Source organism: Euwallacea fornicatus, chromosome 17 (genome assembly GCF_040115645.1).
Source record: "Euwallacea fornicatus isolate EFF26 chromosome 17, ASM4011564v1, whole genome shotgun sequence".
Taxonomy (NCBI): domain Eukaryota; kingdom Metazoa; phylum Arthropoda; class Insecta; order Coleoptera; family Curculionidae; genus Euwallacea; species Euwallacea fornicatus.
In genome coordinates this window covers 963680-990030 of record NC_089557.1, presented here as the reverse complement: position 1 = coordinate 990030, position 26351 = coordinate 963680, and the positions used below count along the sequence as shown (strand labels likewise).

Genomic DNA, 26351 nt, shown 5'->3' with positions numbered 1-26351 from the left:
GTCTTTTCAATTTGTATCTACTTTTTTACTCATTTATTTACTCGTTTTATCTCTCTTTGTCTATACATCTAATTGTTGTGTGCATCTCTTCTTTTTCTTTGTTGTTTCATCATTATTAGATCCATAGGACGAGCCTCAGAGCGGTTACAGGTGCATGATGTAGGTTATAGAGGTATTCACGGGGGTTCTGATTAGGTGCGGCCCGGTCGCGGCGGGGCCGACGTTAAAGTGACCGAGATAACTTAGATGCGCTGTACGTTCCCCAATCCCATCCGAATGCTCTAAAACTCCAAGTGCTCCCATGGTGCGTGTGCGACCTCATGGCAAATTGCCCTCGCCACGTAGCCTGAAACTTTGAAGATAAATAATTAGGTCTGGCAACGCAGTAAACAATCCAGGCCGCCCTCGTTCTGACGTCAGCCCTGTTGAGTTCTACCCGGAGACCAATGCGGGGATTAGATAAAAGACGGTTGCGCAGTTGCCGTTTTTCTAGTTATGTCGTCCTTTCTGGCCGGTGTGGCACTGAACCCGACTGCCGTTCTGCCTGTTATTTAGGGGCGTTCCGTATATATTGACCCAGGAGCCACCGGGTGTACTTGAAAACACATCAGAAAGCTGTATGGACGTTTTCTATGAAATATTAGGGGCGAAAGGAGTCGATCAGAGTTTTTGCGCGTGGACACACGTGAAGTATTCATTTAACGTGTTAGAAGAGGGTGGCCTTTTTGGGGCACATAATTACCCCGGCGCCAACGGATCGTGCACGCCCGAATAGTGGCTTAAGCGTAGCGTTTGTCGAGCTGCATTTTTCCCTCCAGGAGGGACGTCGGGCTCTTGAATGGGGGGGCACGTTCTCATTGAAAAAATTTCCCCGTTTAAAATGCCTTGGAAGCGCCGATGAGCACATCTCGATGGGACACCCCGTATGCGGTGTCTGAATGACGTTCCGCTACTTCGGAACAAACTACTAAACTGACGTGGGTCGCTATCGTATTGTTGCGCAGAAACGTCATTTAAAGTGTCAACCTAACACTACCTCCATTCCTAAATAAGTGCCCGATTTCGTAAAAAAAACATGCAAAGGCATATACCGGGCGATTCACGAAGGTGACTCGCGTTTGCGACTTTTTTCTATTGAAAAACCGAGGCAGTTGAAATTTGAAGGGGAGCTGCGTGAGAATAGAGCCCATTGACTGAGATTAATGACGTTTATCTAGAACTTCCGGTGTGACCGGAAGTGACGTCAATTTTCTATTTTTTAACGGAATTTCTCTGTAATTTTTTTACTTTTTTGTAGTCTAGGGCCCATTTTCAGTCGAAAAATATGTCACTTTAAAAAATTTATATTCTTTTTTTTTTGCGAAAAAATCCATATGCCGTTAGTGTTCGGGGAGTGTCGCCAGCGGCCTGCCGATGCTGCGCGGGTTTATGCGGAAAAGTCTCCACTTGGAGACCACATCCAGGCCGCCACCATTTTAAAAAAATTAGCGAATGAAATGAAAACGGAAAATGCTAATGGAGAAGAAAACTTTGTTATCAGTGAAGACAAAGAAACCGACGGTTTATTTATGGTAAAAGTTAATCGAGGTGCGTCCATTCCTGAGATGTCTCTAGAATGCGAGATTAGCTATCCGTCAGGGCGTCGAGTTTCGAAAAAACTTCTGCATTCCTGTGGTTACCAACAAGTAGTTAATTGAGACGTTCAAAACGACCACCTCGTTCTCGGCAAGCAAAAGCAATTTGAACTGTTCTCCTCGTATCGTTCCCCAATTGATTTGGGGTAATATCATTCATCGCCCCACGAACTTTTTCTCCCAATTCTCCCCGATTATTAGGAGGAGCGGAGCAAACTTGTGCTTTTACATAATTTAACGAAGCATTTCCCCAAGTAGAAATATTTCACTCCCTTGTTCTGCCATTTGGAAGGCGGCACATATGTTCATTCCAATTTGAACGTTTTCAATGGATTAACGGTCCATTTCTAAATGAACATTCGTTGTGTTTAGCGTCAAAAAATTTAGGAAAAAATAGTCTTTTAGAAAATCGCAATGATCCGCCATGTCGCCATTTGAGTAACGGAACGGGTTTTACGGCATTCAAATTGCTTATAGAAGGAAAGTACTCAATAAAATGACAAATTACCAATTTTTCCCACAACTCGGGCCTGAAATTGTGCCCAATACGGATGGCGTAGCTCGACATGAAAAAACAATAAAACTTACGTGTAGGATCCAGCAGTCAAATCAACCGCCCTGTAGATAGTTTTTAATTGTGTTGCGTTGTGCATTCTGATCAGGTCGAGATTCTATCGGAACGGTGGCGGATTGTAAATGGAGCTGGGACTAAGTTATTGTCATGGAGATGATGTACCCCTTTGGCACGCCCATGGTGCGCCGCCAGAGGGTTTACTATTTAAGACTTTCCCGAAGACGGGGAATCCCTATTCCATTCCGACTCCGATTCCTATTGATATTCGATTCGGTTTCGAAGTGGAGACCAAAGCCGCGTCCACCCTCACAGACACAGCCTTGAATTACACCCTAGACTAACGAAATGAAAACCTACATATATATTTTTAAATTGCCTATTTTTGTATTAGAATCGGCCTCTAGACTCCAAAAGGGTAAAAATTCGTAGGGCATTACTCTTAAAAATCGAAAGTTGGGGTCATTTCCGGTTAAACCGGAAGCGTGAGATGAACGCCATTCGCGTCGATCAATCGACTCCATTCCCACATAGCTTCCCGCCAAATTTCGACTTTCTAAGTTTATGAACGAAAAAGTGATAAGGGCGAGCCACCTTCTCGAGTCGCCCGGTATAACGCGCATTTTCACAACTAAAACGTGACACGAATTAGAAATCCTTTGAAAATGAACGCTCATCATCAGTTCCATACACTTTGGATCGTAATGAAAAGGTCAAGTTTTACCGCGGTTATTTCGCCCCATGCCTCATACACGGCCGCAGTGAGTTCATCGATACTGGACGGGGGCCCTTTGTTATTGCAACGATTGAATGGCGTTAAAAAAAAAAAAAAAACCTAAATCGAGAACATTGAAATCGGGGCTGTTCGGTGGCCGATAGGCCGTTCCGCCAACTTTCACTACCGGCGCGGACAACTCCCTCATCGTCGACTCTGCAATGTGGTCGTGGTGGGTCGTTTTGCTGATGCTCGAATTCACTAAACGACCATTGGCATGTGCGACCTCGTTCTTCTTGCAATCCATTAAAAAGAAAAAAACCGAAATCGGACACTTATTTTGGAACGGAGAGAGTAATTGTGTCTCTTCGGGGCCGGGACCGTTTGCACGTATTAGGCCAGCAACCCCCTGGCGGATGCTCGCATGTGGTCCTCCATCCGTGCAATTTTTCTGCAGGGGCATATGTGCCAGCGCGGCTCGATCCGGCGGAGAGGACTTACGAGGCGTCCCGACACATTCTTTTGGGGGAACTTAACCGACCCCCCGCCCATTTCGCGTGTCCCACCTCCGTCCCGTGCGAGCGCGAAATTATCTAGTTTAGCATAAATGCCGAGGGCTCTCCAAGTGTGTTCCAGGGCGCCGATGAGCCCTTCATAAGCGCCCGCGGGGGTGCGGAAGCTCGGAATTCACATGAAGCATTGATCGGGTGTTTGCGTAAGCCACCTGCATGTGTGTACGACCGTGAGCGTAACTATTTTCGCAATTTTTTTAAATGGAACGGTCATCGTGGGATATTTATAGGTCCGTTATGGGACACGTTATAGTTTTATTGCCGCCATTATCCGGAGCATTTGCGGTTTTCTTTTTTCTTTCTTTTTTTTTTTTGCGATCCGGTAGAATTCGAAAGCTCTCAGGGGCCATAAGGTTTATCTGCGGCCGTTTGAACGCGGGTCGTTTTTGAGTTTTCTCCCGTCGGTAACGGTCGGAGCATCGGAAAAAGTTACCATTCTCGTTTCGTTTGGCGTGGCTTCTCACCGAGTTTTAATGGAAAATAGAGCAAATGGGTTTTCGTTATTAACTGCAAAATTACAAATTTTTTATCGTCCCCCAGCCCGGCATAACATCGGAAAAACCTATGGAGCGGGCCATTATCGCGCATCAGCCGACGCCGAGATGAAGCTTATCGCAATTTGTATATGTCGGGACGGGACCGTGTACCGGTCCCTGTTTTTCGGCGATAAAACGGGAGAGGGGCACGTTTTCGCCGATATTTTACTGGGACCCCCTCATGTGGAACTATCAGCCTCTCGACAAGCTGTAACGCTGTAACGCCGGTGTTAAGCCAGCCAGATCATGTTTGACGAATTGATCGATATCCGGTTCATGCCTCGATCTGTAATGGTTTATTTTGACCGATAGCGTCACTGCCAATTAAGAATCCTTTTGTATTAGGTAAACTTCGAGGCTTCAAACCTCATTAATAATTCCTCATCCGTCGATAAGGGTCCTTTACACGGCGATCGAAAACAATTTAACCGCTCAAAGTTCCAAAGCCGTATAATAACTTCGGCCCCATTTAGTTTATTACATCCTCAAATATAAATTAGACCACACCTCATCTCGGCAATAATAACCCTGGTCCCTTCACGAACATGCACCATCTTTAATATTCCGTCGGGGAATATCCGCCATTAATCTCCTCAATTGGGAGAGAAGTGGATGTTGCCCAACAAATGGATTCCTCGACCCCTATCTGTGGGTCAATAGGTTCAAAGCCCTTCGCGGAAATGAGGACCGCTCCCTGTACAAAAGTTTGTGTAATGTTTGCATGTAGGGGGTTTCAATGGTCTGCGTCTCTATGTTTATTTTCCCGCAGAGAAGTGACTTGTAATAAGGCGATTTGCTAAAGTCTCCGGGGCAAACGTAGTTGCTGCGGGATCTTTCGCCTAGTGCAATTGGTTGCCTAACCGCAAGGAGTTATGCGACATGCCCAAACTTAAACGTTTATTTTGCTATAAATGTTCTTACGTTGATGCTCTTTGGGTATTAGGAAGAATTGAGGCTCCGTACGCCAATAGCGCAGAGACGGGTTGGTTCGGGCTAGGTGGCTTTCGGGTGCCGATGATACGTGGCGTTTTATTTCTCTTTTCGACTTGAACGTCGCCAGGATATCGTGCTGCAATTGTTGCGCACCCAAGTTTATGTAAAAATTTAGCCAAAATGGCCGCCAAGTGTCTTCGTGACGTCATGTAACACGGTTGCCAGTTTTGGCAGATGTAACGCAAACGCTAGAGACTGGCGAATCCTAATTAACGTCCTCACTTTTAATTACGATATTTGAGCTACAAACTCGAACCGAAACGGAAACTCGAGGAGCGTGGGGGCGGTTGGGGCTTACGTTAAGCTTCCACTCGGAATAGGGCACCGCATACGGGACGTTCTACCGCCAAGAGACCAGAAAATCCAGGGTAAAAGTCTCATATCGTCGACGCCGCTCTCCTAACTTGGTCGAATTTTTAACGAACCTTCCATAGATTCAGTTCCAATGTTGGAAAATTATTAACTATTCAGTCTGAGTAATAAGGAACCGACATAAAAAAATATGAATCGTTATAAAAGCAATATGAGCCAGCAATACAAGTTTATTGTGATTTGTCCTGTTCGGAAGTAAAACTTGTCTCATGGCTCCGGATTTGAATGTTTATTGGCCGGTCGGATCCATATTCGACTCGCGCTATTGGAAAAGGATGAAGGACAAACAAAGAAATCGGGATTTTCATGGAACGGACGGGATTGAACTGTGCCCTGAAAGGGAATTGAAGAGTCATGTACTGGCGTGTTATGAGGGCCCTGCTCGGATAGACCGGGCCCATGTGTTGGCCCCAATTTGATTGGATAAACGTGTCTTGCAACGCTACTTCCCGGTGGGAAATATTTGATCATTATAATGGGAATTTGTACCGGACAAAGCTTGCAATGCGAGTCTAGGAAAAAAGAGAATCGATTCCACATTGAAGAGGCTCCGTTAGTTTGGTAGAGAGTTTCTCAATGTTGTTCGGTTAACACCTAAAATTTGTGTTGTGTTTTGCATGAGTATTTTGTAGGATTTTGATGTTTATTCACCTGGCTCTCTTTCTTTTCAGTGAGACTGCACGATAGTATACAGGAGGAGAATTTCCACTACTTAGTGTTTGATTTGTAAGTAACATTTTATTTACAAAGAATGCTACTTTTAGTACGAAGCGGCAACGCTGTGTTGATCAGTGTGGTTTCCGAGCATGTGTCTTCCCCGAAGACGATAGAAAGTTGCACCATTGCCGATGGTTAATGTCGTATTTTTCCATGTAAAAATCCGCTCGTATCAAACCGATCCAGGCAGGGAGTATCATAACAATAAAATCCCCTTTACGGCTTCGCCTGGGGCGCGCTGCAAATAAGAAATCTCGGTCTCCTTGCGATTTCAAATCTCGGATTAAACCATTCAGAAACCCAGAGATTCAATACGTAACAAATTGGCCTTCAATTTAAAAAACGGCTTCCCATAGCTCAGCCAGGCAAGCTTATGCGACTCTCGAGCGGCCATGGAAATATTCGGGCAAATAAGATCTTTTCAGGCATTAATCTGTGCACCGAGTCGTGAATGTGGCCCCTTGGTCGTTTTGAGTGTTGTGCCAAATAGAGGGACCCCGCCTAACGTCGAATGCCACCGTAAGGCAGGTCACGAACAATACGAACAAAGCCGTAATTTGTACAGTAGAACTGGAACGAGCTGACCCAGTTTCGACGTTTAATAAAAACGCAGATGTTTGGGTGGTTGCGGCCATAATTTAAATTATTCGTTCCCATCGATTTGCTTCGGGGATGGGGCGCCTGCCAAGTCGCCTTGAAATGACAATTCATGGAGAAAATAGCAGCAGTCAAGTCGATAACTAGTTAGATATGTAATGTGGGGTATTGTGAGGGAATGCGATGGAACTGTCTACATGTTATAAATAGACGACATTTTCCTATTGAACTTGAACGCACGATTATTATTGTCGACATTGAGGGACGCTCTCCATTATCCTCGCGAAGGGAAACGGATTTGGAGAATTTTGTGGCGTCACGCAAAATTACGAAGTAATTGCTGTGTACGTGGCAACGTTGCAAACAAAAGAACGACCGTTGCATTGTCATTCGTTTTGTTTTTGTTTTTTTCCCCCGACGGAATGTCATTATTAATCCGTAAATTAATAATCGCACGGGAAGCGTTACTTAATGGGCGTTCAAGAGTTTTTCCCTCATTTTTGCATAATTCATGCTTCCACACACGTTTGTTTGTGCTTTGATCCTGCGGGTGAAGATTCCATCGATAAAAATTCGACATTTCGCCATTTTTAGGGTGACCGGAGGCGAATTGTTCGAAGACATAGTGGCCCGAGAGTTCTATTCGGAGGCGGACGCATCACATTGTATCCAACAAATTTTAGAATCCGTAAATCATTGTCATCAGAACGGCGTTGTACATAGAGATCTCAAGGTAATTCCTCGGAATCCAGGCGGGACCGAATTGCCATGTGTTTAATTTTCCAGCCGGAAAATCTTCTCCTAGCGAGCAAAGCCAAAGGCGCGGCAGTGAAACTGGCCGATTTCGGTCTGGCCATCGAGGTGTCCGGAGAGCAGCAGGCTTGGTTTGGATTCGCCGGGACACCCGGATATCTATCGCCGGAGGTACTCAAGAAGGAGCCCTACGGGAAGCCGGTGGACATATGGGCCTGCGGCGTCATTCTGTATATCCTGCTGGTAGGGTATCCACCGTTTTGGGACGAGGACCAACATCGGCTCTATGCGCAAATCAAGGCTGGTGCCTATGACGTAAGTCGAAGATGGTTTTAGTTCGTGCGAAGATTTGGATGTTTTCATTTTGGGGGGTAATTTACAGTACCCCAGTCCCGAATGGGATACAGTGACGCCCGAGGCGAAGAATTTAATAAATCAAATGCTCACCGTCAATCCGGGGAAACGAATCACCGCGGCGGACGCCCTGAAACACCCCTGGATTTGCGTAAGTGCCCTTTTTCTATTATCTGTCGTTTGTCGTGTGTGCGTCCCTTGAAAATCTGGGAGGATTGGAAGAAGCGATTTTGCATCGTAAAACATCTTAAGATTGATCGATTCTGATTTCGGCTGGTTCGCGTCGAATCCTAATACTTTTGTTAAATTTTTCCAGCAAAGGGAACGTGTTGCTTCTGTGGTTCATCGACAAGAGACTGTGGATTGCCTTAAGAAATTCAATGCGAGGCGTAAACTCAAGGTAAACGATTTTCCGGCTACGTGAAAGATTGAGCATTTCACGAGGTTTCTTGTGGTTTCAGGGGGCCATTCTGACCACAATGCTCGCAACCAGAAATTTCTCAAGTAAGTGTCTTTGACGCCTTCTTTTCGTAGTTCGTTAATATTTGGTGATAAAAGTGAATAATTCGATTAATTAACACTCAAACATCAAACACTTTACTATCACAGTTTATGGAAAATTCATTTTTTTACAGCGTAATGGTAATATACTATTATTAAGAGCATGTTTCTTTCCTCAACTGAAAAATTAAAAATAATAATTTTGTCACCTTTTGTGAGTATTTACGTGTAAATATTTACAGCTTTAATAGATTTGTTACTGCCTTTAAAAACCTTCATTTGATATATTTTCTTTGCTCAAACACACATCGACACATTATCGACACCAATTTGGAAAACATGATTTTTCGACTCCACCTAAGGGCAACTTTCGTGAATTAAGTGATCGAAACAGTTTCGAAAATCGTGTTTCACTCAGTAGATATCTACTAACATCATGACACGCTACTTCTCTAGAATTCCTTTCTTCTAATCTGCTCGGCGGACCGCCAGGAATGCTCGCAATTTACGTGAAAAATAATTTCGGATAATGCTAATGATCCCCATATCCGACGACGACTCTCACGACCTGGCAACGCAGGACAAACTTGAGCTGAAACGCCACGACACGGGCAGCCACGTTAAATTTAAAGTAAAAGAACGATGCCCGATCGGCACTTTTTCTGGGATTGGGGATGTATTTAAATTTGTTGGCACTTCTGGTGGGAGCTTCGATTCCTATCCCCACCCTTCTTCTATCCCCCATCCCCCCGTTTTCCCCACACCTCCAGCCTCCTTGAAATGGTCACGTGCATACAGTTTTTAACCTTGACCTAGTGAACATTGGGTAGTTGGTAATTTTGTTTTGTCGGTTGACGCGGACTTGTCACCTTACCTTACTTCACTTCACCTTGACGCAACCAGAATGCGGTAAGAACACTTTCTGCAACCAGCGAATCACTCCACCGCCATTTATTTAAAAAAAAAAGAGAGAAAAATGATAAAGAGAGACTGTTCTTTTTTTTTTTCAATCATAATCAAAAGTTGCAAAAGTAACGTGGTTTGGCAACAGTGCGCAGGATTTTTGACAAGATGTCTGAGCGCACTTGCCACATTGCCAAAAAAGAGTGAGATGCGATAAAAAAAAGAAAAAAAGAACGCTCTTTTAGTAATCCGTAATTCAAAATCATCGCTTCACGCCTTGTTTTAAACGTCGATTTAACAGTTTTACGTGAGGTTGTCGACCTCTTTAGATGTGTTTACGGTTTTCGAGATGTGGCTTCAATGTTTCATTCATGCTTCTGCACGCTTTTACTTTTTGGATTTAATTCATGACTTGACAGCTTCCACCACATTCATTAAATCACATTACGTTCCACGTATCATCATGAGAGGCTTATTTTTGTCTTGGGTGTTGAACATTTGAACAGTAAGTGTTGAGTGTTTCAATGTGTCCGTAACGGACAATGTCCTTTCGTCGATTGGTGAAGGTTGGGTTTAAAGTAATGTTAAAATTTTCTAGGTAGAAGTATAATTGTGAAAAAGGGGGATGGATCTCAAGTAAAGGAGAGCACGGACAGTTCGACAACGCTCGAGGACGATGACATTAAAGGTAAGATCTTTTTGGTGGTGATTAAATAGATTGGATAGATGTAGTTCCCCCGATTTGCCGAAGCTGCGTTAGTGTTTGCTTCAGAACAGTAACCAACAGATTAAATATTCAAACGCCTAATGTACGGGGTGAGAGGTAGATGCGTGCGCTCTCGCGAATTGACCCTTCGAGTGCCTGATTTCATACACATTTTTCACTATTTTTGTTTCCGGAACTTTCCTTCTTTAGACCCCCATGTACATAGAGAAATCATTCATCCCACATACCACTGGTTTATTGTTTCTCGACTTTAATACGGGGAGTTGCAGTCAAGAATTTGTTTAATCAAATGATGTGTGGCAAAGCGAGGAGTCCTGGCTGCAGCTGACCTAAAACGACTGTGTTTATTTGCCGACTCTAAATGTCTTTTGAATCAAACCTGTTCCGTTTCTTTCTTCACCCGATGTGAGCTCTACAATCTGCACAGTTTATGGTTGCTTTTCTATGTTTTTCTGTCGCAGGCAAACGCTATAAAGACCTTTTATCAGCGATTGCCGCACCCATCCACACCATATTTGTTCACACTCACGACATGTCAGCACTTTGTGTTTAGAGAGTTTCCGACTCACCGACGGAGCATGGTTTTTTTTAGGTTTAAAGAGTTTTTTCTCATAGAAAAATAGCGATTAAGCGAAAACAGGTGAAAATTCGACGTTGTTCGACTGTCATTTGTGTATAATCCCGAATTAGTGACAGTCGGAGCTAAAAGAGGCGAAAAATAACATCATGTAGTAATGGTCTAAGTGGTTTGTTTTTTGCCCATTTGATATTACTTGTGTGAATTGTATTTTCTTGACAATAAGACGGATTTCTTTGTATTCTGGACACCGTTCAGAAGACAAGAAGGGCGGAGTCGACCGTAGTTCCACTGTTATTGCCAAAGAGCCCGAAGGTAAATCCATTTAAAAGTATCCTCGTATCTTTCTACCACTTTACTGTCTCGTTCTCATCGATTAATTTTCATTTTAACACGCAGTATTAATTCACCTTTTAATATTGTCAAGTATGTGCTATACGTTTTAAGAGCGAAAACCTAACGTTCGGACAACGATAGTAATGCACCTGGAATTGCCGGCCAATTGTACAGGTTAGTTCAGGTTGTACAGGGAATTGCTGCACTAAGGTATAAATTTTAATACGCGGCCGGACTCGTCTACGACCACCCGACTCGGCGACGGGCGGATGATGCGTTCAGCTGAGAGCTCGAGGTTCTCGCTCGCAACCCAAGACCTTGCAGTGGCCACTTGGTCGGCAGCAGTGGGCAGTTCACGAGGCGGCCCAGTTCAACCCTCCCGAGACGGCAAGGCCGACCGATCGTCCGTGACCGAGACGTGTCGGTGCGGTCAGAGCGGAAAGCTCAGATGATTCCTTTCGAATGCCCGAGACGCCCTGTATATGTCGACGAGCTCGCTCGTGACTGCCGTTAACTTTCAATTTGTCTACTATTTTCGTCGTGGCGCTGCTACGTAAATGGCCCCCCGTCCCCCGAGTTGGAGGTAATCAAAGTTTAGGGTTTCCAGAGACGTTCTGCGAGCCGTGAAACAATTTGCATTCAAATCGCCATTTCGGCCCATTTAAAAATTGAGTCGGGAAAGAACTAAAAGCTCTGCCACCCTGCTGGGAACGGCGAAAAATCGAAACGAAGCAGGTGGAAAAGTGGCCTTAGTATTTTAATAATGTAGCGTTTCCATTTGGAGTTTTATCTCGTCTCGGCGATAATTAATTGAATTTTCTTTCTTCTGCGGGGTGAGACCAAGAAAGGGCGCCATCTAAATTTGCGCTTTCACCAATTCCCCGGAATTCGGAGGAAAGTGTCTTTCGTTGTTCGAGCCCCTTCCGATTAAATTGCACGCAGATACACACTTCGGCGTCAATTGGCAGGATTAAAACGTTTTCCAGAAATAATTTCAGAGTGATGCGCATTTCCAGGACTATCGTAATGAATTAAATCGCGAAATAACGAATTGATTTGAATAAATTGACTTGGCATTCCAGGCATTATTATTACGCGTATGCGGGGCATGGCGCTCCTGCTAGGCTCGTTTGAGCGAGTTAACGCGGCATCTGTTAGGTTTTCTCAACATAGTTTTTCATTATTAATAAAAGTGAACTTTTCCAGTACCGGCTTATACTAATTGCTTTAACTTGAGACGTTGTTTTGGTACATTGTTCGGATTACATTTTGCTCGCCTCGTGATAAATTTCATTGTGTTCTTCAGCATAAGACTGCGCCTTCTATGTGCGTGTTACAGATAAGTTTGGTCGTCGTATATCGAATAGTTTTGCTTTCCGCATAAGGTAAATTTGATGTTACGTGCACGCCAGTGGTGTCTGTGGGTAGCTTGTGCATGTGTTAGACTCTAAGAAGTAAACGCACAAAATGGCCACCAATTCTTCTGTAGCACGACGTCGCCCCGTTTCTCACAGTTACTCGGAATATTGGCCCCGCGCATGGGGCAAAAGCCCCCAAAAGGGCCGTAAGACAATGGGGCTCCGCGCTTTTTGTTTTGCAGAAGATGATGCACGTCCGTCGCAAGCGCGGGGACAGAATGTACAGCGTGTCCGCGGAGGGAGGGCGCAAGAGGAAAAAAATCCTCGTCATCCACCTTACGGCACAGAGTCGCCGTTTGCGGGAGGTTCTGCTCGTTGAGGGAACGAGTTCGTAACGCGAACGTTTTAGGTTAGACGCACGGGGTGCGTCGGTGAATTAGGGAGACACAAAAGCGCTCCGAGACGGAGGTGCCTTCATTTTGTTATTTTTAACGAAAAAAAACTCACAAAAATAGCTCCAGATCAACAAGAGCAAAAAACTAAACGGCAACGAGCGAAAAAATGCAGGCGCAAAGTAAACCGCACGCGGCACCGTATTCATTTCTGTTCCGGCAGTAAATATTCATCAAAACAATTTTTTTCGCAAATTCCCATGAGACTGATAAGTTGATGCTAAAATCGTTTAACTATTTCGTTTATTTCATGAATGTGTTAGAACCGGCAAATAACAGTGTGCAAACCGATATCGCAACGCGCCGTTTAATAATAAAAGCATTATTGCACCGGAAAAACTATGCGAGAAATTGGCAATTTAACAGAGGAAGGGCACATCCGACGGTGCGGGGGGATAATAAACAAATGTCGTCACCGAGGATTGGTACAAGACGTGCCCGGAAGAGGGCGAAAAGCGACACTTTCAGACGCGGATGAGCGATTTAGCGTACGAGAACTAAAGACGCGTCCGCACAAGGATGTCCCGGACTTAACAAACGAAGTGTCCCGGAGAATCGGCAGACCTGCGTCGATTGAAACAGTAATAAGAATTCTCTGGAAAAGGCGGTTTTAATCGCGGACCACCGAGAGCCCCCCCGTTTCAAAAATTAATGGACAGAAACGCCTCGATCTTGCAAGAAAGTATGCAGAACTCTCCCCCAGTTTTGGAATACTGTCATTTTCACAGACGAAACCAAAAATAAACTTGTTTGGATCCCATGGAAGGCAGATCGCACGGAGGACACCAAATGCACAGCTGCAGGACAGTAGTGTACGAAAACAGGAAAACACTGAGGTGGATTATTGATGTTATGGGGTGTCACGGGAGCGAACGGTACCGGCAACCTGCACCAAACCGAGGGAATAATGGATAAAAATGTCTACTTTGAAATTTTATGAAACAACTTGGAACCATCAGCAGAGAAATTGAACGTGCCGAGAGTGTTCCGCTTCCAACGGGATAACGATCCGAAGCGCTCCGCTGGCATTGTAAACTTCTGATTAATCCATAATGTACCAAAAATATTAAATTCTCCTCCCCAATCGCCAGATCTCAGCCCCGTCGAGAATTCGCGGCAAATTGAAAAAATAGTAGTTTTCAACGTGTGGGAAAACGTTTCTTAGGATGTGACCGGAAAATTGATATGATCCACGTCGGGTCGTCTGGAGGCCGTCGTTGTGGCGAAGGGGGCGTCCCTAGGTGCTGAATTATAGATGTTTAATCGTTCTCCTTAAACTTCTTCAAGTAAACGATTAAATGATATAAACATTTATGTTTGTACGGTCCATTTTGTGTCTACGTTTTTCGCTTGTTGTTGTCAGCTATTTATTTTTGTCGAATTCGAAGTATTTCTGTAAGGTTTCTTCGTCAATCGCACTCAATACTTGTATTTGCACTGAGTATGTCGTCTCCTGTACAACGCAAAGAACCGCAGAAATACGGGCCCATGACCATTTTATTCGTTTTTACCCCATGCCCGGTCAATTCCGCGAGTAACTGTGCCTCAGCACTTGTTTGGAATGAGTCGCCACGAATTTCCCTGATAAACCTTAAATATGTTAGGGGGCGTTTCGAGGCTCACGCCCTCCGAGGGCGAAAGGTTTGGTAGTACCGCGTGCCTCGAAAAATATCCGCTCCAGAAGATCGCGGAACTATCTCGGTGCGACCCCGCGGGGCTTTGACGCGTCCCGCCTGATCTCGAACGGAAACGAACCAACCTAACCTCACTTAAAAATGCAATTCTCTTTGCCGGCATCATCAGTTGGTTTTTATTAAAAATAGCTTGTTCCGAGGCTGCACGGGCTCGTGCGTCGGTTAGGTAAAGTTTCCCCGAGTGCAAAAAGTGGTGTTTACGCTCGAACAAAGAGCCCTTGTGGCTGAGTCTTATTGTCGGAATGGCGAGATCATGAACGGAGGATGGGCCTGTAAAACTCAATCTTCTCTTCAAGAGTTTCGCGAAAAGTTTCCCCGCGTTTGAGTGCCGAAATTGCAATTTCGCGGCACTTTGAATTTCGTTGTGCAACTGCTTCGCGATACCGGCAGCGTTCGACGAAAATCGGGACAGGCCGGACCGACTAAACTCACCCCAGAGCTTGACGACAGTGCGAGGCGAGCAGCGGAGGACAGTCTCGGCACGTGTTCAAGACAACTTTCTGCGACAGGGACAGGCTGCAGGCCGAAAGGGACCCACGGACGTGCCTGGAAGTTTGCTAATAGAGAAAATTTTTAAGTGAGGTTAGGTTACGCTCGAGACGTCACGCAGACCACATCAAAGACATACGGGCTCGCGCCGAAGCAATTTCACGGCCTAGCAGAGCGGAAATTTTTTAGAACGCACAGGGCCTCAGGGCAATTTGTGCATGTATTAAATTTAAGACGCTCGAGGCCGTTAATTCCTGGATTTGAAAAACAATTCCCAACCCATTAAGGACGCCGTCAATAATCCCGGACATGTGCGAACCATTTGATTTGTTTTTGAAATTCCCACGCGTCCGTTTCTTCCGTCATCAGTGTCACCCTGGATATTTCCGACTAAACAAACACGTTCTTAATAATTTCGTCCGATTTTGATTATTATTGTTTATCACCCGTTTACGCATCCGCTCTCGGATTGTTTATTATTCGATTGTCTTAAGAAAATATCTGGACGACTTTTTCCTGGCCGCGGGCATCTTTTAGCGGCCGCTCAAAATCGCCAAACACCAATAGCCCACTCATATGCACATACACGAGAGAGTAAACAAGAAATATCGATAGGTGCGTCTATTAATAGGACCCACTTAGATTTTCATCGAAAGAGCGCCAGTTTAATTTTGGATCAGTGACAGAGCAACGAGAGTTAGTTCTAACCGGGACCCGCTAACCGAACATTGTTAAAGTCACCGTCACTGATTCGGTTAATTTTAGCGCTGTTTTAATTGCTGTATCAATGTATTCGAGATTCGCACTCTCGACGATTTATTGAGACCGGACAGTGGTGATCTCTCTTCGGTCAGAAAACGCGTTCAAAATTGGGTGTTTCGGAAACACGATGTCGGCCCTCGCCGCGGTCTTGGGGGCCTCGAAGAGGCGTGAAAGTACGTACCTGTCACAACTGTTACGTCAAACTTAAGTGTATGCGTGTATGTATGTGTGCCTGCCTAAGTCGCGCTATCCGCTTCCCCACCTAACAGCCAATAAAAAGAGTTTATACACGTGCAAGTTAAAAAGTTCAAAATAACAGCATCTTCCAGAGGGAGGGAGAATTAACTTTTACGAGTTCGCTTTGGAGTTTGTTTAGAAAGTTCCCCCTTAGAGATGCGCAATTTTGTTGTGGGAATCTCAGAGAGATAATAATTGTTTCCACGAGTCGCACGTGGCATTTCTTGACTTTTTCGCTCTGTCAGGCCCCGGCACTCCCCCGCAGTCGCCCAGGGGCGCAGGCCCCAACTCCGGCTCGCCACCGTCCAGCAGTGTTGCCGTAGCCGTCAAGGGCCCGCTGAATTTGGGCCAGGCGCTGTTGCAAAGCGTTCAAGGTTAGGGTCGAGTGGGTCCCCAGTGTTCCCTTTAGATTACTAACCGTGGATGTTTTTTTTTTTTGTTTTTTTTTTCTTTTTTGCCAAAATAACGTGATAATTAAACGAGTTTGTGCAGTGTTGCTAATGGCGCACTTCATTCGCCGGTCATCTAAAGCGTTTTAATTAAGACAGTGTCATTTTTGGAAACGATTCAGGTCCTCTTTCAAAACGACCTCGTTTGCTGGACGCGGAAGAATCGGTAATTCTTTGTAAGTGCGCGTGATTTTTTTTTGGTTTCGCCTTAACCCCGTTTTGCTTTGCTTTTGCTTTAATAATGTGTTGTTTCATTCTTTAACCGCAACTATAAGGAATTTACTGGGAGAACTGAGGTTTTATGTGGAAGTCGCAGGTACGAACGGGACAATGCCAGTTATTTCGATGTTCCGTACCTTAATCACCGTTGCGTCCTCCCCAACTCCTCGACGTCGATTTCCGAAACGTGTGCCACTTGCCCACTAATCGTTTACAGGGGAGTTTTCAATTCAATCGACATAACGACAAACAATCCCAGTATAGCTCGTTAATACCGATGCAAAATGGCCGACCAGCAGCCCGATCGCGACGTTGCCGCACTTCCTACTGCGCCTTGTGACAAACGAGCGGCAATTGACAAATGTCAAAGACTTAATTGTTGCCATAAACAACCAGCGCGAAATTTGAGGCAACGCCTATCGACCTCATCAAAAGTGGGCGGCAACTGCAATTTTTAAATAGAACATTTATACTCATATAACGATGAAATGTCGGTGATTTCGAAAAGTTACGACCGAACGTGTCTCCTTGTCGTTTTTGCATGGCCCAGCTTGATTATGAATTTTTTTCATGCATGCCGCGGCATGTTAGGAAGGGATTTGGCGCAAAGAGACGTTGAAAAATGGGTCGAATCTGCCATAAAACGGCAAATGTTGCCTTGCAGGTCGGCAGGTGGGTATTAAATCGGGCACGCTGTAGTAGGATTTCCACTTTGCACGAAAATTCCCCTTAAATAAACAACAAGTTGTAAAAGTCCTTTAACCAGCAAAATACATTTTTGTTGTGGCATGAGGTGCATGTATGACGAAATTGTATGTCACTCTCTCTTTTTTTCTCTCTCTTTCTCTCTCTCTCTCTCTCTCTCTCTCCCTCTTAGACGAATCTGTGGCCTACCACCGGCTGCAGTCCAGTGATGGAGAAGGTAAACGTTATATCTCGAAAAATTTATATGAAAATAGAAAATTCTAAATTTTTAACTGCCGCTCGCGTTGAAACTACGCTATTGCACAGATTTGCCTTCTAATTGTAGAATCCTGTCCTTAGCTGCAGCAATTAGTACAAGAAGGTAATTGGTACTTTCGTTTCCACTAACCATGTCGCCTTATTTTGGTTTTCTTTTCGTGTTTTTAACACCCCAAAATCGACAGTTTTTAGTGTCAGATTGTTATGTGTTTATTCGTTTTTCAGATTTAAAAAAGACACTTCAAGGGAAATTTCCCCTTTTTATGGGAAGTAAAAGTAATAAACACAGCTCTGTAAGTGCGTTTATTCGTTGTTTTCCGTTATTTGAGTGGTTTTAAGTACTGTAACAATCTGACAGAAGGAACTAAAACCGCATGTTGAAACTGACATAATACTAACAGGTCGCTTTATTATGCATATTATAGAAATTCGGATTGTGTGTCCGGACAAGCCTTTTTCGCAACTATCGACAAATTCGCAAATGTCAGGTATGACGATTTGCCATTACCAAGGTAGTACTAAAACTCATGGCTAGAGACCTCTTTGATGTGCTTTCTGGCTGCTCCAATTCAAAGATTATTCTAAGAGCTGTGTAGTGACGAGAGCTTTAGTAAATTTCCGTATTAGTAGAACTATGATGTTTATTATTACTTGTATGATACACATACGTTGAACTCAACACACGAGAGATTTTCCTATTCGCTTGTTTAAATAATATGTAAATGCATGGAATTTGGATACTTATTGTTGAAATTACGCCTCTTACAACAGTGTTTTTCACGTATAAACCAGTGGTACTTGGTACTATACACTGTAGTAGTGGTTCCTATAATGGATGTTGTGATTGCTGTCCGTTGTTACCTTAAGGGGGTCGGAGCGGGTTTTAATAAGGGTGATGTCTGTTCGCAGCTCGACGCCAAGAAATAATCAAAATGACCGAACAACTGATAGAAGCGATCAATACCGGAGATTTTGAAGCTTACACGTAAGTAACAAGAGAAGATTAAGGACAATTTGGGACTAACAGCACTGTTGGTCGGTTTGCGGTGTAGAAAACTAGCACTGGCCGGTCAGAAATGTGTATTTTGTGCATGTTTCTGTCGGTCCGCGAATAGTTTACCTCACGTTGAAACAGATTTAATTCAATCTCGAAATCTAATAGTGTGAGTCACATTCGTGAAATTCCGTAACTCACGCAGTAAATTGCAACACCGCGATGCTCGCTTGTCAAACTAGCATGGCCGTTCCGTTTAGGTGCGACAAAAAGCTCTAGATGGGGCTGTGCTAGGCCACGAAATGCCAGGTTGCCAAATGTTTCGAGTTTTTCCCTTTTTTTTTCCACTGCAAAGTGGGCATTTTAATGTGTTTTTTTTTGTAGGAAAATTTGCGATCCTCACCTGACTGCATTCGAACCGGAGGCAATGGGCAACTTGGTCGAGGGCATGGATTTCCACAAGTTCTATTTTGATAACGGTGCGCTGCTTTTTTTTACATAATCTCCGCGTTAGTTGTTTGCAAATCTGAACGCAATTTCAGTGTTGGGCAAAAACTGCAAAGCAGTGAACACGACCATCCTGAATCCTCACGTGCATCTCCTGGGAGAAGACGCTGCGTGTATCGCTTACGTGAGGCTGACGCAGTACATGGACAAGTGAGTGTAAATTTTTACCGTCTAGTTCGAATCTCAAAAATGGCTTTTTCGACGCAAGACATGGTCAGGCCCACACGCACCAATCAGAAGAGAGCAGAGTGTGGCACAAGCGGGACAGCAAATGGCAAAACGTCCATTTCCATCGCAGCGGGGGCAACGGGGGCGCAGCCTTCGGTTTCAGCTCGCATAAATAAACTAATCGTTTAAAATGTGTGTTGTTGGCGGTGCGAGTCTTAAAAAAAAAACTCTTCGGCTTGGAGGTTTCCCGAGCTTGAAATGTGCACGGGAAAAATCCAGTTTTGTTGTTTTAGTCCAGTTCCACGGTTCTTTGAGCGCTTTTACGCATATTTCCCTCTCGCGAAACAAACTTGCCAGAGGCTGGAGTCAAAGTGGGGGCTGCGCGAAATGCGCGTGACCTCAAACCTGAGCTTTATACATAATATTATAGATACCGGAACACTTGTACGTAAATCTTATTGGTGTACTTATTTATCGGCCGCCCCTTTTGCGTACGTGGATCTCATAGATTTCCTGTTTAAAAAACTTTTGAAAAGGATCGAATGTGCGCAAAAAGGGCGTCGAAACTAATGAATTCTAGCTAGGTAAAAGTTGGGTTTCATAGTTTCCTTGTCGTGTCCGCAAAATGCCCAGGTTCTACATATATATGTATGTATATATATATATATATACATATATATGTATACAAGTCCCGTAACAACAGCTCAGTGTTGCATTCAATTTAACAGCATTGCGGCGCAGTATTATTCAATATTTTTTGTGCGTTTTATTTGACAAGGAAGCACTGAAAACAATAAATTACAGTTATTCATAAACAAACTTCTTACAAGCAAGTAAGCCATAATAATATGTGATTCTGTTTACTTAAAATGCAAGTTGTCACTATAACGTTCAGAGCACACCGAAGTGAATGTAAGTACTTGGAGTAGCAACTTTAGCCAAAAATCTTACTAAGTAGTTATATGATAATATGTAAAGAAATTAACTAATTTATTACGTCAAGCAGTGAACAAGCCCCAACCGCAAGTCTCTCTATACAAAAACAATCCACAGCAATTTGTTCGTTCTTGCACCTGAATAACTTCAGGGTGATCTCTCAAGGTCTCGCCAAGTGCACAGCAAAATGACCGTCCAAAGCTCTCTACGTCAATTTGGCAATGTAAGTCGGCCCTTTTGTCGCACATTCTGGTTGTTCGAGTCCCGTATTAAATACGTTGGATTGTTTTTGACAGGGCAATTCTGCTCACTATCGAGATGCTTATTGTTGAATTGTCTCCTCAAGGAAATAATCTCGAATAGCCCCGATGGTACCTCCACTGACTGGTGCCTGTATGCCATTCGACACTCTTCAAAAACACAAGTGAAAGCGCATTTCCACTGACATTAACAATTTTCCTCGCGAAAGCATTTGTTTGACGTGGTTGTTGCCGGAGCCTCTTAATTTGCTCTCATAGAGCAGCCTATGAGTGCCATCGAGGTTTTTACCTAGTCTCTATCTCTATCTCTCTTATTACCATATAAACATCATGTAGGACTTTTCAGTGTATAGGGAATAACTTACATGAATTTAACTAGTACGCACTATGCTTAAAATATAAGGGGAACGAGGTGTTTTCTATAATCCAGGGCCTCTGGTTTCAATTTTGACTGTTTAAGATTAAAGAAACGTTGTATGCTTAAGGTGGTCCTAGCTCTCTCTACAGCCGAACTGTGGCGACGGCGCGAGCACACACACAACATACACACACGAACACACACACACGAACACACACACATACACACACACACATACACACTTATCCTCCAGTTGTAGATGCGCTGTTCAACGATGATGTTTCCTGTATAACGAATTATTCCGTAAGGGTTGATTGACAGACAAAACGCTCCAAATTAACAAAGTTCAATGTATTCAATGTTCAACTCTGTGTATAGCGAAGCTCTCTGAACCTACGTGTAAATACTGAGGAATTTATTGATGCTTTGGGCCTAAAGTGTTGTAATTCTTGTCATATCGTCTCAAATAATATCATTTGGAAGCAATATTTTGGGGACAATTGAGGATTAGCTCTCTATAAAATTACCCTTTTCGATGACAAGCAAACCCATGATATTATCTTTCCTCACAACAACAAGGAACTTGAACTCCATGACGCTCCAGCGCAACAGTGGAGTTCGTTCCACACAACTATAAAGCAAAATACAGGGTGTGTTATTTTATTGTTTGTGTACTAAATTAAGATTTGAGGTGGTGTATCTATTCTATACTATATAAGTACGTGTGCAATCAGTGTGACAACAGTGTAAAAACAGTCTTAATTTTGAGGAGAAACGTAGCAAATAAAAGTGGACACCTTGTATGAGCAGCAGCGACTTAAAAGCGAATTACAAAAATATGATGTTTTACTTCAAAACCTGCACTAGATTTCTTGTGATAATTGCAGCAAATTTTTGTAATTCTTCTTATATAATACCTACGTAAATTATTAATTATTATTATATTGTAGGAGAAGTGTCATTTCGATTAAGATACACGGGGTGTACTATTATAGTAATGAAATTTATATAATGCGTGTTTATACAATTATTTCGTTATTGTAAAGTTTTTGTGCAATAATCTGTTCTCTTTTTTCTAATTATATATAATAATAACGAACCCTCTATGTCAGTAATTATCAATACCTATTACTATTTCTATTATCGACTCTAGTCAAAGTTCAATATTAATTATATTACGTTTTCTTATAGTTTGTTAAAGTTTTTTTGTATAAAGCAAATTTGTTAGGTACTGATTAAGGATTATTTATTTTAGTTTTAAGTTGTCTTTCTGAAGAAGACAAACGCTTTACTTTGCGCATGTACGACTCCAAATAGGTTGCATTTTTTCCACGATTTCTACAGATTCCTATTTCTATTTAATTGTTGATTCATTCATGTTGGATCTTGAAACTGTATATAGGTATAAAATTAAACATTTTGCTTATCTAAAGAAAAAAATAATGTAATCTATGTTTTATCCCTTTTCAATCAAATGTTTCAGTGAAACCCACTTATGGATAATTAAACGATTGAAATCTTAGTATGGTTTTTTCATTTCACTCCAAAATAGTGTAAAATGCCTCTCAAAGCGGGAAAATACTATGTCCAGCTAATTTTAGTCTGGAAATAGCTATTTCCTGACAATTTGACGAAGGAGTTTCCCCTCTTGATCATACAACAATTACGTCTCATCATATATTTTGGTCAAAATGGACGGCAGGTTGACAGTGACAGTTATCACTTTTTTATTTAAATAATACTCTCGCACACGTATTCACGAAAAGTAGCTAATTTTTGACGACGTGAAACGCGAAAGGCTATGACAAACGTCAAACGTTGTCACAATTGTTTGTTGAGGTTAGAAAAAAAAGCGAAAAAATATTTAAATTATTATTTCTGGTTGTTATTGAATATGTAAATTTCCGATTTAACAAATTCATCCAAAAGTCACTAACTTCTAATTTGATCTTACTCATTAAAAGCAATTAAACTAGTTTCGTGCGGTCTTATATCCTTTAATATATCTCGATTTAAAATTGATATGGGATTGACCACTAGAGAAAAATACGGCCCCTTGATAGGGTCCATTGACGAGGGCACTTCGAGTACCAGATTCTTAGTAAGTCGTTTTCCACCTTACCTTGTTAATACCCCAAAATTAATTCTCCTTATTGACCCTCAAAGGTGTTTGCTTCTAAGACTGCAGAAGTTTTAACTTATCACCAAAAGGAGGTCAGTCATATCTGCCCACAAGAAGGCTGGTTCGAGCAGGACCCCATGGCCATTCTTCTTGCTGTAAAAGAGACCATTGACATTACCTGTGATAACCTTATGAAACTTAATATAGATTTTGAAGATATTGTTGCTGTTGGGATCACTAATCAAAGAGAAACCACTGTTTTATGGGATAAAACCACTGGGAAACCTTTATGTAATGCTTTGGGTAAGTAATTCGTTCTTGCAGGATAAAATATTTCACCGGGATTCGTTGGTTTTAGTATGGATGGATATGAGGACTTCCAGCATTGTTGACGAGATTCTTCAACATGGGAAAAAAGACAAAAATTTCCTTCAGTACACCTGCGGTCTACCAGTCAGTACTTATTTTAGTGCCTTAAAAATCAAATGGATGATGGACAATGTGAAAGGTGTAAAAGAGGCAATAAAGGAAGGGAGATGCCTTTTCGGCAATATTGATAGCTGGCTTATATGGGTACACAAACAAATGATTTACACAATTTTTGTCACAAGAACAATTTTTTTTAATCATGATACAGAACCTAACTGGAGGAAAAAATGGGGGTCTTCATATAACTGATTGTACTAATGCTTCACGAACCATGCTTATGAACATTGAGACCCTAAAGTGGGACACGCAATTGTGTAAAGTTTTCAACATCCCAATGGATATTTTACCTGATATAAGATCGTCCTCAGAGATTTATGGGTACATTGCTGAGGGCTTCAGGCTGTCTGGAGTACCAGTAGCTGGGGTAATACCCCTTTAAGCCACTTCTCACAAATTCTCAATGATTTTGTACAGATTTTGGGCGATCAGCAGGCAGCTTTAGTAGGCCAATTGTGTTTCAAAGTGGGGCAAGCAAAAAGTACTTATGGAACTGGGTGTTTTATTTTGTATAACACTGGGACTTGCGCAAGTAATTTTCAGTCAGTCGTTTACAAGTGGTGACACTGTGGTTTCTAGATGGTGCACTCGACTCACGGTTTGCTGACTACAGTGGGTTACAAATTAGGGCCAAATCAGCCCACAGTCTATGCCCTGGAAGGCTCCGTTGCAATTGCAGGTTGTTAAGTTTGTTGCACATATTCAATATTCACAATAGTCGAACTGCTTTGGAAAGTTTTCACGAACAAATCGAATTTTGCAAGCTGTATTTTTTTAGAACCATCGATAAATACCAATATTGGGAAAAAAATTTGTGATTTTGCAGGCATTTCAATTAGATGGTTACGAGATAACCTTAATCTTATCAAAGATGTGACCGAGAGTGCGGAAATAGCCCAAAGTGCGACGGAATCGGGGGAGGTTGTGTTCGTGCCCGCTTTTTCGGGGTTGTATGCCCCGTATTGGAGGAAAGATGCGCGAAGGTAAGTGATTAAAAATTCAATTTTCATTTTTCAATTTCGCAAGTTTCCCCCCTACTTGTATGCGTCGAATTATACAAGTTTTAGCCAGATTAATAGCTGCCCACTTGCAAAATTCATACAATAAACCCGGGTGCAAAATGATGAATTGGACGTTTACCCAGTCATTTACCGTACTAATAATGCAGTAACACCGTTATTACTATTACGATTCAGAGGGTCTTCAGTTGTAGCGTCAGACATTTGACGCAAGGGGGTTGCGATCCCCTTGCACCAAGCGGATTATAATCAGTGATCATATCCCTGACTCATCACTCGCTACAGTGGATCAGTTTAGACCCTACTGAAGACGAATTGTTACCGTATTCTCGAAACACTTGAATACCCGTTTAATATTTCTAGCAGATTGTCGCATATTGTGGAGACACCTCCCGGTAAACGGCTGAAACTTGTGCGAGTTCAAAACACTCATAATGTAGGTATTTGCGATCTCCAATGTCATCAACATTTAACAAGCGTGTTTAATTTGATTACACAATTTTAAGTAAAATAAGCTTGATAGAAAAATTACAGTTTGACCGCGTTCAATCTTAATTCAAGATTGATAATAAAATATAAACAAGCGGCAATGGAACATGTGCTTGAAACACGTGGGGGAATATGTTTCATTCACCATATCGTCAACATTTGTTTCGCGTGCGTTAAACTCCAGAGCCGGATTAAATTTTATGAACCCTTCTACCCTTACAAATTTCTTTGACTATTTATGATCTGAAAATTCTTTTACCTCCCCAATAGTGTGCGGTCGTAATACGAATTATAAGCCAAGATAGAATGCAATATACTTCATAAAAACGTCACTCCGAAACTCGGAATTGACAAGGCCGATTCTTTGGTCGAAACGTCGCTCGATTTCTCACGTAGAATCTTTCATTTCCAGTGTCATTTGCGGGCTAACCGAAGAAACTAAACCCGGCCACTTGGTGAAAGCAGCCCTCGAAGGCGTTTGCTATCAAGTGCGAGATGTCCTGGAAGCCATGTCCTTGGATTGTGGCATACCCCTGAGGAAACTATTGGTGGACGGCGGCATGACCACCAACGACTATCTAATGCAAATGCAAGCGGACTATTGCGGAATACCCGTAGGTAAGCTTGCTTCCCAACGCAAAACGCAAGGAAAAGAAACCGTGTCTTAGTGCGACCTACAATGCTGGAGACAACCGCGTTGGGAGCAGCCATAGCGGCCGGGAGTGCTAAAGGGGTGGAAGTTTGGGACGCGGACAAAATTAAGCCTACGCCGAACGACGTGTTTGTCCCATCGATAAGCCCAGACGGTAATGTGTAAACAAAATGTAAAGATGTTTGTTGATTATTTATTCCAGTTCGAGATATGAAATATACTAGGTGGAAGATGGGCATAAAGCGAAGCTTGGGATGGGCCATTGAGGACGAGAGGAGCAAACCGAAAAGATCCAGTAAGGGTTCATTTTTTTTTTTTAAGGGAAACATTTTTAATTTAATTTTTATTTAGATATTGTCCTATCGGATGACGATCAGGATCCGAATTCCGGTAATTTCAGATAATATCAAAAATCACAAATAATCCGTTCGCTAATGGTGCTTGCTATAACACTCAATTATTTATAACTAGTCTTGTGCCCGTTCCCTCAATGTATCGCACACAATCAAATGTCTCCACATATTACTCATTCCTCCACATTCGCATGAGTAACTGTTATTGCGAGTTTTCGCCGGATTTTAGCCTAAAAACCAAACTTTCGTTTTGCAGAGTCCGAGAATATCAGGAGGTCTCTGCCAGGCACCTTGTTCCTGTTTGGTACTGCTATTGCACTAGTCATAGCTCATGTTGTGAGAGAAAAAATGTTGACTTAATAAACGTCTCGTTGTTACTGTTATCTAACGTATTTTGATCTCCTCTCGTATAAAAATAATGAGGAAAAACCCACCTAAAGCGTTCGCGAAAGTGGTCAATACGGCTTCCGGAGCTGTTGTTGTAACATTACTTGCGAGAGCGTGTTAGGCGTTTTTCTTAGATAAG

The 26351-nt window shown here is 42.8% G+C and overlaps 2 protein-coding genes and 1 long non-coding RNA gene across 24 annotated transcripts in view; 2 read left to right on the top strand and 1 right to left on the bottom strand.

Annotated features, from left to right (window-relative positions):
• CaMKII (Calcium/calmodulin-dependent protein kinase II) overlaps nucleotides 1–22226 on the top strand; it is a 40471-nt gene extending 18245 nt beyond the window's left edge. For 2 of the 20 annotated variants that reach the window (XM_066291838.1, XM_066291841.1), the window contains 14 exons: nucleotides 6065–6119; nucleotides 7302–7440; nucleotides 7494–7775; nucleotides 7843–7965; nucleotides 8131–8214; nucleotides 8276–8324; nucleotides 9817–9906; nucleotides 10781–10837; nucleotides 16096–16224; nucleotides 16422–16475; nucleotides 18391–18466; nucleotides 18860–18954; nucleotides 19018–19132; nucleotides 19191–22226. In XM_066291838.1, the coding sequence (XP_066147935.1) occupies nucleotides 6065–6119; nucleotides 7302–7440; nucleotides 7494–7775; nucleotides 7843–7965; nucleotides 8131–8214; nucleotides 8276–8324; nucleotides 9817–9906; nucleotides 10781–10837; nucleotides 16096–16224; nucleotides 16422–16475; nucleotides 18391–18466; nucleotides 18860–18954; nucleotides 19018–19132; nucleotides 19191–19326 (1484 nt within the window). In that variant the 3' untranslated portion in view covers nucleotides 19327–22226. Of the gene's footprint in view, nucleotides 1–6064; nucleotides 6120–7301; nucleotides 7441–7493; nucleotides 7776–7842; nucleotides 7966–8130; nucleotides 8215–8275; nucleotides 8325–9816; nucleotides 9907–10780; nucleotides 10838–16095; nucleotides 16225–16421; nucleotides 16476–17109; nucleotides 17191–17395; nucleotides 17441–17706; nucleotides 17775–17906; nucleotides 17970–18390; nucleotides 18467–18859; nucleotides 18955–19017; nucleotides 19133–19190 lie in introns of those variants that run through there. The other 18 variants (XM_066291842.1, XM_066291840.1, XM_066291846.1 and 15 more) reach the window with 13 other exon arrangements.
• Nucleotides 27–23736, bottom strand: LOC136344415 (uncharacterized). Of its 2 annotated transcripts, XR_010732958.1 has the most exons (3): nucleotides 23603–23736; nucleotides 22827–22979; nucleotides 27–352 (listed from the first exon to the last, which is right to left on the bottom strand). It is a non-coding gene; the product is annotated as an uncharacterized lncRNA (long non-coding RNA). The 2 variants fall into 2 exon arrangements; XR_010732957.1 differs by lacking the exon at nucleotides 27–352 and having other exon boundaries at nucleotides 22681–22979.
• Nucleotides 22674–26208, top strand: LOC136344408 (glycerol kinase 3-like). 2 transcript variants are annotated; one of them, XM_066291858.1, is made up of 12 exons: nucleotides 22674–22805; nucleotides 22871–23129; nucleotides 23185–23399; nucleotides 23464–23679; nucleotides 23730–23840; nucleotides 23892–23991; nucleotides 24139–24295; nucleotides 25233–25438; nucleotides 25489–25626; nucleotides 25675–25767; nucleotides 25824–25862; nucleotides 26082–26208. In XM_066291858.1, exons 1-12 carry the CDS (start codon nucleotides 22728–22730, stop codon nucleotides 26183–26185), a joined length of 1716 nt encoding a protein of 571 aa, XP_066147955.1. In that variant the 5' UTR covers nucleotides 22674–22727; the 3' UTR covers nucleotides 26186–26208. The 2 variants fall into 2 exon arrangements, with proteins under 2 accessions (XP_066147955.1, XP_066147956.1); XM_066291859.1 differs by lacking the exon at nucleotides 25824–25862.
• The last annotated feature ends 143 nt before the right edge of the window (nucleotides 26209–26351 follow it).

Bases quoted from the DNA above. Each gene is read 5' to 3' on its own strand.
- LOC136344408 (XM_066291858.1), top strand. From the start codon at position 22,728: ATGGGATTGACCACTAGAGAAAAATACGGCCCCTTGATAGGGTCCATT. The intron at 23,992-24,138 runs GTTGTTAAGTTT...GTGATTTTGCAG, and splicing joins AGGCTCCGTTGCAATTGCAG to GCATTTCAATTAGATGGTTA. The intron at 25,439-25,488 runs GTAAGCTTGCTT...ACCGTGTCTTAG, and splicing joins CTATTGCGGAATACCCGTAG to TGCGACCTACAATGCTGGAG.